Here is a 21,827-nt window from a genome sequence, read left to right on the forward strand (position 1 = left end):
GTGGGGGGGCCAAGGCCCCCCTAATCCAAGGGGTGGCTCCGCCCCTGCCTCCATTGAAGCTGGATCTCATGACATTCGATTTGGGAAAGTCGATTTGGGAGCACAATATGCTTGGCTACATGTAATATTATTAAAAGAGTTCTACTATACATAGATTCGAATTTTCGTTATTATTAAAAGAGTTATAAAAATAGGGAGTAAAACTACCTAGGAATCCAAGTAGTATTTTCCTTATTAAAAAAAAAACAATCCAACATCAATTATTATTGCGTCAACTTTAAGTTGGAGTGGCACCCAGCTAAGATATCGAATCTGCCATGAAATTTCCACGGATTGCCATAGTTTTTTGTAGGTTTCAGATGCATTGAAACTCCACTTCCAAAATATGGCTTTTATCTCTTCTTCTGCTATCCTTCACAATCAATTCCAAATTAACTTATGATGTTTTCTTAGAGCTTTAGATGTGAAGATAATATCGTGGACCATCTTTACGATCGGCTGAATCAAAAAGGAATTCATATCCTTAAAGATGACGAGCGATTATATTGGAGAAAAGGCAACATATGACTTTGGCTCTACTACAAGGCTATTCAAGAATCAAGATTTGCAAGTGTTGTCTTCTCCAAAGACTATGCATCATCAACATAGTGTTTAGGCCAAGTTGTACAACAGGTGTGCTTTCAAGTTCCTTGGTTTCTTTAGCATTTAACTTCCAAAATTCTACTTTTTTATTATTATTATTATTATTAATAAGAAGGGTTGATGTGAGAAGAAGCTCCCATGTAAAAAGGGAGAACTAATATGATCGATTCATTATTTGAGTTGATCGAACGGTTAATGATTGCTGTAAAATAAAGAAAAATTGATGGGTCAATTGTATAAAAATTGGATAAATTGATGATTGATCTCGTGTTTTATTTCAAGTTCCTCGGTTTCTTTAGCATTTAACTATAATGGATGATTGTAATCAGCTTTTACTTTTTTTATATAGGAAAATCATGTTCTTATTTGACATGTGAAGGCTCAATATCATGGTATGAAAACTTGGTCGAGCTTTTCTTTACATTCCATGAATTTTACAACTTCTCCTAACCACCATGTTGATGATGCATAGTCTTTGGAGAAGACAACAATTGCAAATTTTGATTCTTGAATAGCTTGTAATAGAGCCGAAGCAATATGCAGCACCTTGTATAGGTTGGGCGGAGCTTGAAGAAGCGAGCCCCTATCAGAGAAAGTTTCTTCAATAGCTCGTCATCTATAATGGTGTAAATTCCTTTTTGTTTCAACCAATCATAAAGATGATATATGTGTGTGCATTAGATTGGATCAAATAAAAACTTGATTGATGGAGAGAATTACGAACCAATAAAAGTTGACCATTTAAAAATGTCTATTGTATATGAAATAATTAGAGGAAAAAATATGGTGACATTTTTGTAAGTTGATTTTTTAAAGTGCAACTAATAAGGTAGCACTATAGAGTGTACCTATCAACACTATAAAGTAAAACTTAGCAAAGTTACAGAATGCATCTATTGAAAAAATTAGTGTTGGAAAAATGTATTTTATGAGTTAGAATAATATTTTTTTTTATGTGTTTTTAAACAATAATGATTGATCCTCCCTCAGCACCCTTCCCCCACCCTCATTCCATTGCATCAATCACTCTCATGCAATTTGGTCGATTTATATGCCTATGACCCAATAGACCTATACCAAGGCCCAATCTGAAGAATTGAATATGCCATTTTTGTGAACCCAGTAATTAGTATGTTGATTGTGTGCTTGAATTTCAAATGGGATCTCCTCCTCCACAATCAACTCGCAAGTGGACTTATGATGTTTATACTAATTAAACTGTAAATAGATGAATAATACATATATATGTTTGTTCACTGATTACTGATACCATACGCAAGAAAGAAAGAACATCAGACTTTCATTTCTGTCCGGATTTGTGAATGCATAATCCAAAGTTTTCCATTTCTCTGAAATGAAATTTATTAACTCATACTGAACCAGAATTTGTACACCCATGCCAGCATCAGTATCAGCAAGCTACCGATCGAGCAATTGAAGACGAGACTTATATTCGTTCACGCTATCCAAATATTCGGTTTAGTATGGCTGCCAACCGGACCCCTGCTTGGGCTAGCCGCAATTTCACCACTGGTAACCGTGTTAAGAAGTAAGGATCTGCAATGGTTAATTTTTTCCCCCCATGTTATATATGTTTCTTGATATATAGATATATATAGTTGAGTGATATGATGGCATCAAGAAAATGCAGATCTGATCTGTTACCTTCTAACACTGAGTTTTCACTAACTCCTTTGTATGCCCAATCACAGGCTGCTTTAATACCTTCAGATGCATATCTGTGCAGAATTGAAGACACTTGTATCATATAGTGGAGATGAGAAAACACCATAAAATGAAGTAATTTTAAATCTGTTTTCTTCATATAAACATACACATCTGGGCAGGCTTCTTTGTCATTGGTGCAGGCCTCCCATGATTTCACTTCATCTGCCCATCCAGTCTGTTAAGTGGACAAAATATTTAAAAATTTTGAGTAACCAGAAAAACCCGCAGCCACTACTCTAGGGTGAGCACCAGGTAAATCAGGCCTTGCGACCCTAACCAGCAAAATACCACAAGGAGGTAAACTAGCCCAAACTGTCCATAGCTGATTGGGTCAAATCAAGAAGACTAATAGGCCGCGAACTTGTAACATTGTTGTTACTAAGTGAACAGTCTGACAGAAAATGAAGGTAAAGCAGAAATTATAGTAACATATAGTTTTAGTTGTTGCAGATGGTTTACAGTAATGTTCTTCTGAATTGCATCGATCAGTTCTTCCACTTCAGATTCATAAAATTGCTCTTCTGCCGTCTCGATTATGCTGGTATCCCATACCTGTGGGGTTTAAATTAACATGAGAAAGCTAAGCTAAGCAGACTGGGAATCATAATGTGAGGTTGCAGTGAAGCTTGGCTTACATGGTGGAGAACTGTTTTCTTAGTGTACCACTTGACATCAATTGTGTTGCCTCCCTTGTCTGAGGCAAATCCAACATGCAGAGGCTGCAACATTCCAAAACAGCAAAAGTAATAAGCAAATCCCAATCTGTTTTTGGCTCAACTTCAATTCCTCAAACATATGAATTGAAATTTGGATTAGTTTACCTGATGAATGTCTCCAACAAAATGAGAGAGGAAGAGCAGTGCTTGTGTCGAATTATCTGATGATCATTCCAAATTGGTTAAACAACGGTAATTTATTACTAGAATGAAAACTAGTTGGTTCTGGGTGGTAAATTATGGGCAAAGATACAGAATACAGCCCTGACAGCCGATGTACATATCTCTCCACTATTCTGTGGGGTATTGATCCTTTCACCTAATGAGAGGCTGAATTGTCCTGATTTAACACTCCACTATCCTGTATAGTGGGTTTCTTGTGGGTGTCTTCCCACCTAATTGGAGGCTGAATTACTGTGGTTTATCCCTCATCTACTATCTTATGTTGTGAGCTCTTTGTGGAGTCCAGATCAAAGGACTACGTCACCAGGATTTATCTTTCTACAATTGTGTCGGGCTCGGGCAGGGGTCTGGGCCAGGAATTTGCAAGAAAACTAGTTTTTTAAAGAATAGCATCCATATAACTCACATGATGAATCATTGCCACTAACATAGCTGACAAGCTGGGTGGTGTAATTGTTGATAGCCCCTGCAACGCATCTCCCCACTTCTCCATCTTCATCCTTGCAATCCCCTGCGTCCACATTGAAAAAACATCAAACGTAACGTACGTTTTCGAGGTTATTTTTCTCTCAACCATCATTTCGATCAAGCTTAATTAGCTTTTATTTGTGCCTCACTTTTGTATTGATAGTTGCAGACATCAGGCGTGTTGATGAAGTGGAGCGGAGCCGACCAAGGAAACCGGAATCTAACGTTGTCCGCCCAAGAACACATACTCGACAGGTTCCCCTTCGCGTACGCCGGCAGCAGCTTGTCAACTGCATCTGCCGCCGCCGCACTCAGCCGCAACTGGGCAATCCGGCACGCGATCAGATGCCCGTCTACTCCCCATCCATGGGCCACCGGGAACAGAAACAACAAAGCCACCGCGACAACCATGTAATTAGCTTTAGACCCTTTCTCCATTCTTGCCTTCTTTATTTTATTTTATTTTTTGCTGTAAAAATATCAAGATTTGTTAGTGCTTGTCTGTAAGGCTGGGAAATTTAAAGTACTGGTCAAACCGGTGTTGATCTTTTTATTAGGATAAAAATATTAGGTTTCTATGTTTACATTTGGTTTCAGTTTATATTCCCATGGTGGTATCAAAATGATTAGGAATATTCTGATCGGGTAGAGCAAGATGTGTGTAGTGAAGTCGCGTTTGGCTGGACACTTTTATGGCATATTATCGAATTTGGTTGTAACTACAACATTTGTTTCAATTTTGATACTCTACTATTGGACCAATTCTTTTATAGTAATCATTAATGTCATTTATTTTTTCCTCCCTGGCTTACTTTAATTTGAACAATAAAATTAAAAAATGATGATGAAATATTTTTTTAAATAAATTTTAAGGTCATCCTCCATGTATGAATTCATGGTAGAATATATATATATATATATATATCTTTATATAATTATTTATTTTTATTTAATTATTAATTTATTTATTTTGATTCTAATTTCTATTTACTACCAAACATTTCTAACCTTGTAATTATTACTCTCTATCTGCTCATCCGGATTTTTTAAAAAAAAAATATTTATATTCATGGATTACAAATTAGTTAACTTTAATTAGGAATCTACATATTCAATATAAAAAATGACATGTTTTTAGTATGGTAATAATGTTCTAGTATTTGACTGTTAGTTAATCCAATTCCAATTCTCATATCTCAGATCAATCAAACGCCCCCTAAGTAGGTAAGAAGGAAAAAACATGAGAAGAGAAAAAGGGGCGTGATTATGGTTCGTGATTGAGAAGGAAAGGAAATGCATGAGAAACCGTAACGGCAAAAACGAACGGTTGGGATTGAGGGATATGCATCTTGTTTGCTTGTCGTGAGAAAGGGACAATATAATGACTTCACAAATGGCCGGCAAACAACAGTTTTTATTAATAAGAGTCAAAAGTATGTTCAGATTGGGTGACTTTCAAAGACCAATTTCAACTTAGCCTATACGCATTATTTCTTTCTAAATTTAATGTACTCTTCCGTTGTCTTTTACCTTTGGGCCAAGAGCAATGAATAAGGGCCTCTCGCTTCTCTCAAGGAATCACCAACAATTACTTAACGGTGTTTAGATTCTACTCAAACATTACTAATCGCTATCTATTTCTGTATATTGAATGGTCAGCTTTTGATTGTGAAAACCAAACTTCGAGAAGGGTAGTGGCAAAAGTGGTGAACCAAGATCGAGAAGCTTCTTTGAGGCCATAAAGGGACTTGTATAAACGGCAAACACGCGTCTCCTCCTTTCACCCAAAACCGGGTGGAAGTTTCATGTAGTCCTCCTCATATAGTTTTTCCGTGAAGGAAAGCATTGGAAACATCGAGTTGATGGGTTGCCCAGCCCTTTGCAGCGGAAATACTAAGTACAGTTCGAACAGTGATGAGTTTGGTAACCGGGGCAAAGACTTCAATAAAGTCAAAACCGTCAAGTTTGGAGTACCCTTTTGCCACAAGCCTAGCTTTGTAGCGTTCAACAGACCCATCAGCATTGTACTTGATGCGATAGACCCACTTACAACCAATGACAGCTTTACTGGGAGGGAGATGAGTGAGTGACCAAGTTTTATTATGTTCAAGAGCATGTATTTCAGCCTCCATTGCTTGTTTCAATTTCATTTTGGATCTTTACAAGCGATAGTGTAGGAAGTAAGTTCAGTTTCTTTGGTGATGTTGATTATAAAATGCAAGTGTTGCAATGAGTATGATTGGGAATTAAGAAAATGGGAAATGGGGTATACAAGTGAGTGGGTGGAGGTGGCCTGTGACATTGGTAATCAGAGAGATATGCAGGTGGTTTGGATTGTCTTTGGGATCAACGTGGGGCAAGGGAAGGGTTGGATTGCTGTTGCGTGGTGGAGGATAGTGGTGGGGTTTTGGGAGGTGGGCAAGGAGTGCATGAAACTTTAGATGGTGGTTCGGATATAGCAATAGGTTGTTCGTTATCCTCATTGAGAGTGATAGGTAACGGTAATATGGGAAGGGAAGTAGTGGATTTTGAAGTGGGGTCATTAGTTTTGAAGGGAAAAATAGTTTTCATGGAAAGTGACATCACGACTTAAAATTTTTTTATTAGAAACAAGATCATATAGCCGATATGCTTTGTGTCCTTGTGGATAGCCTAGGAAAATGCAACGTCTGGCCCTAGATGCAAATTTGTGAGGATGATGTATAACAGAAGCATAACAAAGACAACCAAAAGTACGTAAGTGGTGATAATTAGGAGCATGACCAAATAATAATTCGTAAGGACTTTTATTGTCTAAAATAGGGGTAGGAGTTCGATTGATGAGATAAGTGACAATTAAGATACAATCGCCCCAAAAACGCAAAGGGAGCCCAGCTTGAAAGCACAAGGCACGCACCACATTAAGGAGGTGTCGGTGCTTGCGTTCTACCACCCCATTTTGTTGAGGTATGTCAGGACAACTAAATTGTTGTAAAATACCATTTTTAAGCAATAAATTTTGAAAAGAAGTTTGGGTGAATTCAGAACCATTATCGGAACGAAAGGTCTTAACGATGATTTTTAACATAAGCCAAGAAATGAACAAGTAAGAGATAAGCATTAGATTTGTATTTCATCAAATAAGTCCAAGTAGTACGAGAATAATTATCGACAATGGTCAAGAAATAATGGTGACCATTGCGCGTGGGAGTAGAATACTTACCCCAAAGATCAACATGAATAAGTTCAAAGCATGCATTAGTAGAAGTATGACTAATAGAAAATGGTAAACGCGTTTGTTTGGACATATGGCAAATATCACAAAGTTCATGGAAGTCAGAAGAATTTAATATTGAAGATAAATGCTTAAAAACACTATGTGAAGGGTGACCAAATCTAGAGTGCCAAGTGGCAGGTACAGTAGAGATTAATGCACTTGATGAAGGGGGATGGAAAAAATATAGGCCGTTGCGTTCATAGTCCTGACCAATCTCCTTTTTCGTTGAAAAGTCCTGAAAAACACAATGGTTAGAAAAAAATAAAACGGTACAATTTGAGTCCTTGGCCAATTTTTGTACCGTCAAGTAAAAGATTGAGAATTCTCAACCATAGTGATGAACCAGAAAGAAGAAGAAAAAAAATTACAGAATATAGAGATTTGCTCTGATACCATTTTGGAGAATGCAAAAATATTGTATATTGATTATGTTTAAGATGAACAAACCTAAGCATATATATATATATATATATATATATATATATATATATATATATATTATCTACTCTAACGGTAACAAAGAGAATAAATGTAAAGAAATCCTATGATTGATTAATCACATTACAAAGAATGAGAAAAGAATATTTACATATGGTAAAATAAATCTCTACAGATCTCAATATACAAAATTACAAAACTCTATATTCACAATTTTTGAACACTATATTCACAATTTTTGAACTCCATATTCACAATTACAGAACTTTATATTCACAATTTCATAATTCTATATTCACAATTTTTGAACTCTATATTCACCACAAAAAAACCTTGCAAGGTGAACTCGGGTCCATGACATAATTTGCCTTGAAAGCATCTTTCCAATATTTGCCAAGGTATTTTCTGCACGGGCGCCGCACGTGCGCGCTTGCGTCTTGAGTCCTGGGATGCCTTGATCTCTATGATTCTTCTCCTGTAAATTGCATTATCAAAATTTAAAATGATTAATCACCAAGCAAAGTAAATAATTTAACGTAACCACCCACCGTCTAAGAAGTAAGAACCGTAACATGGCGTTAGGTAAAACTGCAAATTTAACAAGCTAGCTAAAGGCATTTACTTGGACCGTAATGGTCCACTGCGTTCCTTTCCTTTTTATTACTCTGCTTCAACTATTAGAGGCTACGACGAAGCAAGCAGAGGATGGTCAGCATGCTATAGACGAAGAACACTAATGCCATTTTGCATTTCCTTGTATCGGTTATAACCGCCCTCTTCTTCTCTCTATATATAAAGGAGAATATCTCCCTCATGCAAGCTGTAACAACCATAACCTTTTTGAAATTATGTATTGCAGATATATAATATAATATAAAGCAATTTAGGAAGTGTCAAAATAAGTACACAGCTGAATTTGATAACGCAGTTGGAGAACACCTCCTAATCTGCGGGGCCACGCCCAAAACTTTTTCACTAAAGCTCAACCCGCTGGTTTTTACAATTACAAGGTTCAACGAATTACAAAACTATGTCTACCACCTATTTAAACATTAACCTTATAAAACAACTCTATGAAAAAGTTATACGTACAGTTTGAACTAATTCTACCAATTAAACAAACTGTAATCAACCTGGATTTTAACACAGCTTGTACTGAAATAATTTGGAGTTGATTTCTCCGGATAGTACACCAATCTTTCCATGTATTGAAGTTTCTTCGCAGCACCTCGCTGACTATATATATGTATTTGAAACACTGAAACTTCGATTTTCTTCATTGTGAATGAGCCTATTTATAATATTGCTTATTCCCTATTCTCCTTGATTCATTACGAATTATGCCACGATCATTGCATTTCTTTTTCCTTTGCGCCACGATCACACACATTCCATTTCCACAATTTGCTTAATCCTATTTCAAGAGTTTTTGGCCATGCATTTCACTACCTCTTGTTGCACCACATTCCACACACGTACACATGATGCATGCATCCATTATTTCTTTTTCTCACTTTACTCCACAAGTGCATGCATTTCATTTCCCTTTCACTTTGCATAATTCATATTTAAATGCATATGCATTCATACACTATTTCCCACGTACCATTCAGTAATTTTGTTTGATTTCATAGGCCTATTTTCACTAATCAATTTCATTTGATTTCATATGCCAATTTTCCATACTAACACTTTTGATCAAATAATATCTTGCTCTGCTTTCCCTTCTTCCCTCACGTTGCACATGTAAAGCTCTTCCAATATCAAATGCATTATTAGTTTATGGATGGACGTCGTTGGCGTTAGTTTACGGATAATTCTAATTCTTTTCAACCATCTTCATTTCTGGCATGCAACCTAGCTTCTTGTGTGTATGGAACAAAATCAAAATTAAATCATTAATACAATATATGATGTATTTCTTAAGTTTAGTGAACATTAATTAATATCTGAGGGCCATACTGCTCCACAAGTTGTCAGAGTTTTTCACTAAACTTAATTTTAGAGCAATCTATTCCACCACCCTTTCCGACATGTAACCATGACCCTAATATCAACCATGTTTAGAGCAAACACTACCGATTAGAATCCTATAAGTTTTGAAAGCCCATGTTAAGGGTTGTTGTCTAGAATAGACCTAACTCAATTTTTAAGCAGAGGAATGTACAATGCATGAATGATGAATGCACAATGCACGCACGATAAACGCACAGAACACGCACGATGAATGCACAATATAAATAATATAATTTGTATGAGTCCGTAGTACATGCAACGACGTAAATACTGTCAATATTAGTGAATCATTTAAGTTGGACCACGAAAGTCGTAGTATCGACGAAAGTATTGAAGTATAAAGTAATATTTAATAATAGTATGTAGTACACTAGTACGGGATGTTATAAGAAATATGGACCATTATAATATTTAAAAGTGATTTTTTATTGTCAACTACCATGTACTGTGATGGCATCCCGATACTTATCCATGGTATAAGGATTGACTACTTTTTTTTTTCTTTTTTTTTTTTGAAAACAAGCAACCAATGAATTATAGTAAATCAACAAACAAATATGAAATACAGCTTGGTGGGGAGGAGTTCCACACCCCAAGAGCAGAAGAAGAACCAGTCGCCCGTGCAAGCACATGAGATACGTGATTCGCTAACCTCTTGACATTGCGAACAATAACGTTCCCGATGTCACTAGCAATCAAATGACATTGCTTAATAAGAAGTCCAACATGTGGCAACATAGGAGAAGTCCTTACACAAATTAAAGAATTAAAACAAGAGCAAAGATTTAAACAATTTGATTCCACAATGCATGACATTACTCGTATTACGGTTCTTGAGCCAGGTAAGCACTTCCTTCACTGCCATTACTTCAGCAAGGTAAGGATCCTGAATACATTGCAAATGACCACCATACGCTGTCACAAATTTACCTTCATGGTCCCTGATCACAGCACCAAAGCCCATGTGATTGTCCAGCATTGCATTTCAGTGTGCCTTCCGGTGGTGGTATCCAAACAGCCGAAGCTAATTGAATTGTGTCATCACAAACAGTATAGCTAAAAGCGTAAAAACTTTCGCTCCCCTTTCACATTTTCCATAATTAAATACTTTGTACAACATATGATAACACCTCAAGAGACAAAATTCCAACATATGATAACACCTCTAGTATTGATACTTTTTGAGTTGTGACTTTGTGAAATTGCGTTTTGATTCTTTAAACCTTTATACAAATTACAATTCTAGTTATTTTTTTAATGTTAATATTTAATATTTTAGTATTAACTATTAAAGTATTAATTAGTTTATAATTATCAAATTTAAAAAATGAACGTCCGAGGAACACCTAGCTATTTTTACAAACTTGTCCGTACAGAAAACAGAATAATGCTCTATCTTCCTGAAGTATTTTTCACACGGGCCTTGCAGATGCATGCTCGCGTCTTGAGTCCTTGGATGCCTTGGTCACTATGATTCTTCTCCGATAAATTGCATTCTCAAAATTTACAAAGGTTAATCACCATGCAAAGTAAATAATTTAATTAACGTAACCACTCACGGTCTAAGAAGTAAGAAGCGTAAGATGGCGTTACGTACAAGTGCAAAATTAACTTTCACCGTAATGGGCCACCGCGTTCCTTTTTGTTACGTTGCTTCAACTGCATTATTAGTTTATGGATGGATGGCGTTAGCGTTAATTAGTTTACGGATAATTCTAATTGGGCATATATAATTCTGTAACATTTATCATTTTGAAAGTTTACCTATATAATTTTGGATTTTTGGGTATGTTAATATTGAATTCATGTCTTTGTACTAACAGATTTCATTGATGAAGGAGTATTCACTCTTAGGCTTTACTTTTTTGTATTTCTTGCCACAAAACCCCCGCACCATCTGCAAAAACAGCTTAGCCAACTCGGACAATTTAGTCTCCTCCCCATTCCCCACCCTACGCACAACCTCTCTAGTACTGTTAAAGTGTGCCAAAGCCCGTCCCGCGGTGAGGCTGGTTAGGATTACCAAAATAAATAAATAAAGGCTCGCGAAGTAGCGGGCCTAACGGGCTTGGCCTGCTAAGCCAACAAGGCAACATTAAACTCATGTATTCACTTAAAACCCATTCCACACTACTAGTTTAATTTCTGGGCAGCACTCCTCATCGTCACTAATATGTAGAACTAGTAGTGATAATTGATGATTAATGTTCCTAGTCTCGATCTATTCTTTTGTTCGTTTCTATTTCATTTCGTGGTTATTCAATTATTTTTCTTTCCTTTGTTTTCTACATGTAGTTTCATTTGGTTAAATTCATTCTGATTTACAATTAGCTCTGAACACTTTAAATTGTTAAGTTAATTATTTTCAAGTTTTTAAATTGCGTTTTATTAATTCATTTTGGGATCGACCGCTTTTGCACACTATTACTACAGCGAATCGTGCACTTGTGATGAGTGATGACTATATATATTAAAATTGTCCATCAATGATCTTAAATATAATAAATTCCCTATATATTTTGTTCTACACCACTTGTGAAACAAAGAATAGCCTTGAGTGACTCGGACAATCGAGTCAGCCCACTAAATTTCAGGACAACCCATTTGGGCCCTTAGGCTTGTTGATTTCGGTCTTATCAAGATAATTTTTTATTTGGCTAAAACTTTTTGATTCTAACCCTAAAAATTTTCAGACTTATCTGGTTAACACATCAATTTCCGAATAGATTGACATCCCTATTATATTATCAGTTAGCAATAAAGAATTAATTTACTAAACATTTTGTTACAAACCACTAATGGTACCAACTAATTAAAATAGCTTATACAATTAACTATCTTAAATTCGCTAATACAATCAAATATCTGCTAAATACAAAAGCACTCCAATCGAATAGTGGTCAGTACTAGTAAGAATATAAGTATTTTTTTTTTTGAAAAACAAGTAATTGAATATAAGTATTAATTTTAAACGTAATAAAATAATTATAACAAATTTCATATTCTAAGATGTAATTAAAAAAAATATTACCGTGTTAAATATTACCAAAACACCGTCCAAGCTACACTAGTAAAGACATAACACATTATATAATCATTTATTATTTCTCTAACTTTGGGCTTGATGATTTTTGTTTTATTTTTAAAGACCATAATTAATTAATAAATTATTCATTGCTATTAAATATTTTAAAAAGGGACTATTTTCATACCACCAAAAAGGCATAAAATAATTTATTGAAACCTACACGTACTGTACTGTATGTCTGTATTCATTAGAGTTAAATATAATACCAAATACATATTAAAGGAATTATATAGTATACCAATAACATATGTCCAAAGAATTAAACTTTGGGAACAATAAAGATTGTATATGAATAAATTAAAATAATATATGAAATATTTGCTAAAAAACTTTGGCGTAATTAAGCCGACCTTTTTCATATGGACGGCAGAATGGCAGATATTACAACATCAAATAAGTGGAACCAATTTTTATACCAATCTCGACAATGATAATTGATAAAGACAGTACAAAAAATAATAATAATAACAACAACAACAACAACAACAACAACAACAACAACAATAAACACAAAATATAACATACTCTGGTGAGGGCATGTGACCCCAAGGTTGGGAAAGTCTTGACCCAACCATCCAAGCAGGGTGTCTATTTTTATGGATGAGGTGTTGGCCGAATAAGAATAATGGAAATTTATTGGGCTAAGGAAAGAAGGAAGCAATGAGCAAAATACTATAAGATGTACTCCCATGGGGTGTGGGGATCACAAGTAATACTATCAAAGCAGGCCGGTCCGCCCCTCAGCGGGCCTAATTCTTGGCGGGCTTTTTCGAGCCAGCCCGTTAGGCCCGCGGGTTAGGATTCATAAAACCCTAGGCCTCGCGGCTTTTTTTTTTTTTTTTTTTTTTTTACATTCATGTTAAATTAAGCAAAAAAATTATAAAAATGACAAGAATGACATATCAAAAATATATATATATATATATATATATATATATATATATATATATATATATATAATTACATATAATTATATAAATATTAAATAATTAAATAATCCCAAATTAACAATCCTAAACCTATCAAAGTACTAAACTACTAATGATAATATTTAGTGTATGAATCATAATATATAATGTATTAAATTATATATTAGTACTATGAGTCTGTGATATGTTTAGGGTATTAGTACTCTTAGGACTTAGGAATGTTAAATTGGGAGTATTTAATTATTTAATATTTATATAATTATATGTGTATATATATATATATATATATTTAATGACCACTTGGCTCGCGGGTCGCCCCGCTCCGTTAGGCCCGCATTTTCGCGGGCCTATTTTTTTATGGCCCTAACTTGTCTCACCGCGGTGCGGGTGCAGGCCGGCCCGCGGGCTTCGACCCACTTTGACAGTACTAGTTACAAGTTTCACCAAAATGTACTATAAGGTGTCAATCTTATGTATGAGGGCAATAAGTATATTGAAAATCTATTAAACACCCCGCTCAGACCGTTTGAATCAAGACTTTTTCAATAAAAATGGATCTCGTGGTTACATGACCCATCATATTTATTTATTGAAACGGAAACGTGAACACACAAAAGAGGAGGGGACAGGCATGGTGACCTTGAGTGAACAAACCCACCTAGTACATCAAAAGCAAAAGAAATCCAGAAAAGCAACTAAAGATAGCAGTAATATTTAATGCCTTTTAATTTAAATTGTGCATACGTTTATGTTTTACAATATTCCCAAGGGATTTGACTTCCATTTACATTCCGCCCAACATTTTTTGTCCACAAAATACCTTTGCGATTCACCGTCCTCCTTTATAGGGACGGCATGTACTACAATATCAAATTAGTGGAACAATTCTATATGCCAATCATTTTTTACATTTAAAAAAAAAAACCCCTAAGTTCATATTATCATTATTTTTATGTACATTAAAAAGTGAAAAAGACGTTTAAAAGTTTGGTTGGTTGATGGGTTTCGATGTCAAAGAAGTTAGGTTGGTTGATGGGCACTTACTACATAGAGATAGATGGTAGCTACAAATTGATGGATTACACTTACCACATTATATTGGCTCATGTAGTGTCGTACAGGTTAAAGATTGAGCCATATTTAAAGGGCTTCAAATTGTGTGGATGAGAGGCGTTAGGCATATTATAGTTGAAAGTATTTTCAAGTTAATTATTTTTTTTAAAGGAATTTTCAAGTTTTTTTTAGTACTATGACTCTGTTACACTGCAGTATTTGTTCATAACTACTTTTTCAACCTACTGAAGCACAAAAAGTCAATATCGCTTACACTAAATCTCGAACTCACCCCCTTCCATATATATCTTGAATTTGTTGAAGGTTTGTCCGGGAGAAATAAGTGAGCAATGAGAGATCTACGTTGTATTTGTGTATAGAGAATAAAACCAGACAGCGAATTTAGAGGTAAAGATTCGCTCATTTATGATTAAGGTTAGTGGGAACTTGAGAAACCTCATCCTACAATCTTTTAGATATTGAGGGATGACAGGTTTGGAGTTGTTAGGCTTAGGAATTCTTTCTTGTCTAGCAATTGAGGTCTTGTATAAGCCCTTTCAAAAAAAAAAAAAAAAAAAAAAAAAAAAGCAATTGAGGTCTTGTTCTGGTGGTCCCCTCTATATTTTCTTTAAAATTTTCTTTTAAAAGTTTGGCTGGAAATCGTAATATCTAAATCCCAATCATGGCAGCATCTAGAAATAACAAGTTATATATTCATAATTTTTAATGAATGCTCAAAAGTGACTCTTCTCACGAAATTGACTAACTCAAATTAACAAGTAATCTACACATTTAATTTATTGTCACCCTTCAGAGTATAAGAGATTGATCTTCAAGGTCTATCTTCCTTAGAGTCTTGTAATTTCAAAGATTGTCGATGTCTCCTTATCAATTGCCCCTTATTTTGAAAAATAAAAATAAAAAATTAGCATCAACACTTGAAGTTAAATTTAACTCAAACAAAATGTCAATGAGACATTAAAATAATAGAGATTAATGAACAAATATTTTAAATTGTAGTCAAGCATAAAGCATCAGTTGTAGCCACAAAATAATTTACATTAAATTAATTTTTCTAACCACCAAAACATAAATTTTCTGTATTTCAAGGCTGCTTGATATGGATAACTTATAAGTTAGTTTAAAAGCTATTAGCTACTGACTTATTTTGAAATGCTACTTACAATAACATTTTAAAATAAATTATTATTTTAAACTTTCTATGTATTACCAAGCATAGCTTATATATATCTTATTTGGTGAATTGGATAGACATCTTACCCGGAACCACTCGAAGAAACCAAGGGCCACGTAACGAAAACATTTATTCCACCAACCTATTCAAGAGGAAGCAATTATGGTGAAGACCACACTCAATGTAGGCTTAGCTGCTCATTACTATGGAAACCGTTACTTGAGCAGAGAGACGTTGCAGTCATTAGTATAAGTAGGAAATCTTTCATTAGGTCAGGACATGCTCTAATTCTTGTACTCACCACTCTAAGCAATATAACTCTGATTACTTTCCAAATATTATATGGTAACTTATTTATCGTCATTATAAATTCACAATTTAATAAATAGGGCTAACTGCAATTTAATTATTCAATTGTAAAAGTTTAAGAGAGAGAGAGAAATTACATGTTCGAGTATGAGACTTGAATGACGAAATTACATGTTAGCCATTTTTATTATATAGTCAAATAAAAAAAATTTAAATGGGACACTAATTATGACAATTAAATAAAATTCAAAAACATAATGAGGCAAAATTAAAAGAATAAGAGTAATTGTGATAATGTCATAATAATCAATGAATAAAATGATATTTGCTCTTAATTAATTCATGATGCAATTTTTCAATTTAAAAATAATTAATAAATATAATTAAAAAAATATTTTGATTTGAAGATAGTAAGTGAAAATGACAAAATTTTTTTTCTTTAGAATACTTGTATATCATGCGGGTTGTGACCATAGTGGACCACCCACCGTCCACCGTCCACGGCCCACTTTAGACTGTACTTATTTGAGTGAAGATCATGAAAAATACTCTCTAGGTATGTTTTTTCAAGTATCTTCAATGTATATATGAATGGCACCAATCATTATTGCGTGGACTGTGGTCCACACAATTGTGTGAATCACGGTCCATCGCGTGTGTTCTATGAGTAATAAAGTATTTAACAGTCCAATTTCTTATTTAACAGTCCAATTTCTTGCTATGAGTGTTATTACTTTTAAGTATATATCAGTTCTCAACGCTCTTGAAATATAACTCAGTGATCAAAAGATAAAGTGTGGGTAATGCCCAGCACAAGAACCCTCAAGTTCAAGGTTTCAATGTATATTTGTTACGTTCTCAACAAATTGATGCTTTTCGTTTTCCATCTATACAAAATTATCAATTTAATACCCTTCAAAAATCATAGTTAACTAGAGAAAATTAATAAAATTTTACCTCTTATTTCTCGTTTTATCCTAAACAATGCCCCAACTCCAAACTTTAATGGCCAAAAAGCAAACTACGTACTGACCTCCATTATACAAAGTTTTGTAATTTTTTATTAATTTAATGAATGTTAATGGTTTACATCTTTGCATTTCTCTATATCGTTCCAATTTTATCGGATGTCCCCGAAAGGACTACATCTTTGCATTTCTAATCACTAAATTATAGGTGAAGTGTGGTTTGGGATGATAAAGAGAAATAGGAAGAGAATTTCTACTACTAGCTTTAATTAATTAAGATTTGTGATGAGTAATTATAAATTTTAATGTAATGGTAATAGAAAAATAAAAAGTGTCACTTTAGTGAAATTTTTTAAAATAAAAGTGATAGCACTTATAACACATTATTAACTAAATCAACATAACTATTATAAAAGTGGAATTCCCTCAAAGCAAAGTAAGTACACATAACACAATGGTTTTAAACTTATGCAAAAGCTATTAAAGAAACATTAATTTTGAAGTTGGCTAATGTGTAAGATGGGCAAACTCAAGGGCTTTTATTAATTGAAGAAATTTTTCATGTTTTTAGAAAATAAAAATTTGAAGATAAAGAAAATAAAGAATGCATTTTCTTAATTTTATTTCTCTTTTCTGGTATGTATAAAATTCTTTAAGAAATTAATATTTTGACTATTACTAATAATCTAGGTAGCATGTAAATGAGAAACGAATCGGAGAAACCAAATATAGGCAAGATAAAAAATACAAGATAAAAGAATATGATGATTTTCACAAGTAAATTTATTTTGATACTAATAAGCTTTAGCTTTGGAATTTTGTGTAGTAGTAGTGGAGTATGTCAACCACTCAACCACATGGATTTTGTAGAGGTTCAATTAAGAAGAGAAAAAGATTTCCTTCAAACAAAAAAAAAAAAAGAAAGATGAAAGAGACAACACACATGTACATGAAGCACCATTTTAACGTGAGAGGAATGTAACTTATCTTGTTCCTTAACGGTTTAGTCTTCTTTGACTCTCTCCAATGTTCACACTTCCACACAATTCCCCTTCCAACTTGCAAGTTGAAGTTTCCATCAAAAGACAACCATGAATCACAAATAAAATAAGAAAGAAAATAAAAACATGAACAATTAAGCTGATAACAAAGCGAAACAATATTAGTCGAGTTTGTTAGACAATTGACTTAATAATTATAAGATTCCAAGTTTAATTTTCTATGGAAAATGCCTATTGGATAAGAAAACTTTACGCACAATCTATATAAGTAAATATACGCCGTGTAGTTAGATGAGAGAAAGAATTAACAAGTTATACATGCAAGCTTATCTTCTCATCGATTGAAGAAGTTGGTTGAAGGAATTAGATTTTCAAATTTGAAAAATTAAAGTATAATTGAGATTTGAGACCAATTGCAATTTTAATAGAGTCAACCTTGAAATAAATGAGGCTCAATCTCAATTCCAAAACAATTGAGGGTCAATTTGAAATATTTGGTGTTAAATTAAAGGCAGAAGGGTAGGGTCAAATAAGCCTATGTACTGATTGTTCATCCAGCACCATGAACTACAATATGGTCTATCTAAATCCTCAAACTTATTATTATGGAGCAACCAAACCAACCCAATGGGGTAGCTCAAGTGGCAAGTGAGCTCTCCTTGTGGGGAGGAATTTTGGGAGAACCTGGGTTCGATTCACACAAGTGATGATTCCTCCTGGGCTAGCTCCCGTGTCTAAATTTACCCAAAAAAAAAATGCCTTTTGCACGGCCAGAGAAGTCGTTGATATTATGATTTTAGTTGCCAGAATGTTGTTGGTCGTTGATATTATGATTTTAGTTGCCAGAATTTGGTCGGATGTCCGCCGGAGATTCGCCGGAGTTGGCAGGGACTCTAGATGACCCGTAATACCTGCAATTACAGGTCACAAATTGGTTAGAGAGTTTCGTTGTTCCAAAATAATAAGTTTGAGGGTCTAGATGAAACATATTGTAGTTCATGGTGCTGGATGAACAATCACTTGTAGTACATAGGCCTATTTGACCCTTCTGCCTAAATTAAAAATATTAAGGTTCCAATTGTGAAATTGAAGAATAAATCGACAATTTATCTAAACTTGGAAGTTTGAGATTTTCTAGAATTTTAAGGAAATTAAGGTCCAAATTAAGAGAACTAGAAATTTAGGATGTATGAAGAAGAATTGACGGATTTCAAGAATGTTTCTAAAGTTTTGGGGTCAAAATTTAGAATTTCAAAAAAGCATGTGAATAGGAACTACTAGAACCTTACTTGAAATAAAATTTCAAAAGTTGAATAAAAAAGAGAGAAATTGATAACCAATAACCATTAACCACTCGTGGAAAATTGATGGAATAAGAAAATTTTAAGAAAGTAGAGGTCAAAGAGCAATATAATTATAAACTATTTTTTGAAAATTAATTGTCAAGAATTTAAGAATGAGTACAAATTTCGACAGTAATAAATTTCAAATAAATAAAATCAGGATTTCAGGGCAAAGCAATAATTTTGATCAAAAGTAATTCAAGTTTGAAGGTATTATAATATTGGATCCAATTGTTATATCATGGATCAGACTCCACCTTCCATTGTGAAATCTGGTCTGAAAATTATGTGTCTGTAATTAACATAATAAATTGAAGGCGCATAATGGTGAAATCTGCAGCCTTGCGACCCTAACTACCAAAGAATCACAATGAGGTAAATTAGTCTAAGTTGTCTATTGTTGACTAATTCAAACCAAGAAAATTAATAGGCTGATCCCATGAGAATTTGAACTTGAAATCTTATAATTATCAAATCAACTGTTTTACCAACTAAGTTGGGGTTGCCCCATATTACAATATCTAATTATATACATAAGTATACTTGATACTATCAACATGGATAATGATAGTATCGTTCTTTTTTAATTATTTTGGTTCAATATTGCGTATATAGTTATATAAGGCGTGAATGTTGAATAATATATATTAAATGTTGCACACAAGTAGTTTGTGAGTTATCCATCAATGAGTCGCATTGTCACCTTTGAATGCAGACAATAACGACTAGATGGATTAGTTCATATACGGGAATTGAATATTTGAATTGTCTCCTAAACGTGTATTATATTGCTTCACATAGACCACCCCCTTTAATCTCTTAGTCAATGTTCAAAAACAGATTTCAATGGCATTCATTCACTGCTTTGCTAATATCCATTATGGATTACAAAGAATTCCCCATTCTAATCATCTTCCAAATTAATTAATTCCTCCTAAAATTCTATCATGAAATAAGATGTAGCAAAGAAATGCTTGTTGGTGTTTATTCTCTTACATGCATTTGGTTAGAGACTTAGAGGAAAAAAAAATTTGTAATTTCCTAAGAAAAGAATAAGATGGGAAAAAAGTAAAATTTCAAATTGCATTGTTTGGTAAGAAGGAATAGAATTACTGAAATTTGAAAGAGAATATGCGATATAAAGGCTAAAATGCGCTTGTGTAATAATAATATTAATAATAATCATCATCATCAAAGACAATTTTGTCATTTTCTTTAGAGGCAAAACGTAACCTCTAGAATGAGTATTGATAATGTAAAGAAATCACTAGAGATTAGGGATGGAAATAGGCTAGGAGCTTTGAATAATTACAATAGTTATACCATGGACTCAAGTCCACCTTGCAAGATAGACTCATCACAATTTACATACTGAATATTTACAATTCAAATTACAGACATTCAGTATGTAAATTTTGCACATTTAGTTGTAAACATTCAGTATATAAATTGTGAACATTCAGTATGTAAATTGTGTATTTTGGACCCGGGTCTACAGAATAATTTGCCAAAAAATTAGACCTGGCATTGCTATGAGAACTTGAGGGCTAAGGCTTGAGCCTGCATGTAGGCTTTTTTTTTTTTTTTTTTTACCAAGCCTGGGCCTATAGTAGGCTTGGCCTGACCTAAAACCTTTTTAAAGTTCTATTTAGTAGGTAGGTCAATAAAGATACTCTATTGTAGACTTTAAATGAGCTTGGAGTCTATTTATGATCTACACGTTATACACTTTTACATATTTCTATAAAAAAAAAACTTAATATAACAATAATAAACGAACCATTGCAGTCGTAAGACACACCAAGTGTGAAGGTAGTGACAGCAACAAGCATCCTAAACATCAATCGAATTAAAAAAAAAAAAACACACACACTAAGATAAAAACGCAAGATCAATTGTTAATCAATCAAATGTTTCACTCCACTGCCTCCAATACTACTATGCAATATGCAAGGATAGGTTTGCTACTCCGCTAAGAGAGAAACAATGAGAGACGAGAAAGTGTGAAAATTGAAAACTGAGGATTCAGATTTTAGGGGTCGATATATATAGTTAGTGTTAGTTTACAAATATAAAAATATATTAAGTAAAAGTGAAATATATTTAGGCTGCACTTATTGAGGGGAGTCATTGCACTTATTAGACTAGATTAGTTTGCTATTGGCTAGGGGTGTAAACGAGCCGAGCCGAGCTTGAGCTCGAGCTCGAACTCGATCGAGCTTGAGAACTAATGCTCGATCTCCAGTTCGACAATTTTCGAGCTGCTCGCGACCAGCTCGTTTGTTCGAGCTCGAGCTCGAGTTCGAGCTTGAATTCAAGCTCGAATTTAGGCTCGAACTTGAATTCGAGTTCAATTTTGAGCTCGAATTTAACCTGTTTGATTTTAAATTTTTAGTATTTCAAATTTTAATTTTATAAATTTTAATATATATATATATATATATATATATATATATATATATATATATATATATATATATATATATATATATGG

General features: G+C 33.8%; 3 protein-coding genes across 9 annotated transcripts in view; 1 reads left to right on the forward strand and 2 right to left on the reverse strand.

Moving 5' to 3' along the window:
• Positions 1–4,333, forward strand: part of LOC116025229 (universal stress protein A-like protein) — a 9,949-nt gene extending 5,616 nt beyond the window's left edge. Inside the window, exons 4-7 of one of the 7 annotated variants that reach the window (XR_004099628.1) lie at positions 454–672; positions 992–1,034; positions 2,026–3,813; positions 3,907–4,333. Coding sequence is in view for 1 of the 7 variants with exons in the window: in XM_031266383.1 (XP_031122243.1) it covers positions 454–502 (49 nt within the window). In the remaining 6 variants the exon portion in view is untranslated. Of the gene's footprint in view, positions 1–453; positions 904–991; positions 1,370–2,025; positions 3,827–3,900 lie in introns of those variants that run through there. The other 6 variants (XR_004099629.1, XR_004099630.1, XR_004099626.1 and 3 more) reach the window with 6 other exon arrangements.
• On the reverse strand, positions 1,814–4,193 carry LOC116025227 (endonuclease 2). Its single transcript, XM_031266379.1, has 8 exons — positions 3,887–4,193; positions 3,676–3,780; positions 3,192–3,247; positions 3,006–3,089; positions 2,830–2,922; positions 2,478–2,545; positions 2,308–2,381; positions 1,814–2,199 (listed from the first exon to the last, which is right to left on the reverse strand). The coding sequence occupies exons 1-8, from the start codon at positions 4,173–4,175 to the stop codon at positions 2,105–2,107; spliced, it is 864 nt and encodes a 287-aa protein (XP_031122239.1). The 5' UTR covers positions 4,176–4,193; the 3' UTR covers positions 1,814–2,104.
• A 1,221-nt stretch (positions 4,334–5,554) lies between the features above and the next one.
• Positions 5,555–5,869, reverse strand: LOC116025522 (uncharacterized mitochondrial protein AtMg00820-like). The gene has a single exon (XM_031266760.1). It carries the CDS (start codon positions 5,867–5,869, stop codon positions 5,555–5,557), a length of 315 nt encoding a protein of 104 aa, XP_031122620.1.
• Between the last annotated feature and the right edge of the window lie 15,958 nt (positions 5,870–21,827).

This window comes from Ipomoea triloba, chromosome 7, assembly GCF_003576645.1.
Source record: "Ipomoea triloba cultivar NCNSP0323 chromosome 7, ASM357664v1".
NCBI classification, from domain to species: Eukaryota; Viridiplantae; Streptophyta; class Magnoliopsida; order Solanales; family Convolvulaceae; genus Ipomoea; species Ipomoea triloba.

What these genes read in the sequence shown, in the direction of transcription:
- LOC116025227 (XM_031266379.1), bottom strand. Translation starts at nt 4,175, where the DNA reads ATGGAGAAAGGGTCTAAAGCTAATTACATGGTTGTCGCGGTGGCTTTG. An exon ending in TAGTGGCAATGATTCATCAT is followed by an intron (nt 3,248 to 3,675) that starts GTGAGTTATATG and finishes AATGATCATCAG; the next exon opens with ATAATTCGACACAAGCACTG. An exon ending in CAATTCAGAAGAACATTACT is followed by an intron (nt 2,546 to 2,829) that starts GTAAACCATCTG and finishes TCCACTTAACAG; the next exon opens with ACTGGATGGGCAGATGAAGT.
- LOC116025522 (XM_031266760.1), bottom strand. Translation starts at nt 5,869, where the DNA reads ATGGAGGCTGAAATACATGCTCTTGAACATAATAAAACTTGGTCACTC.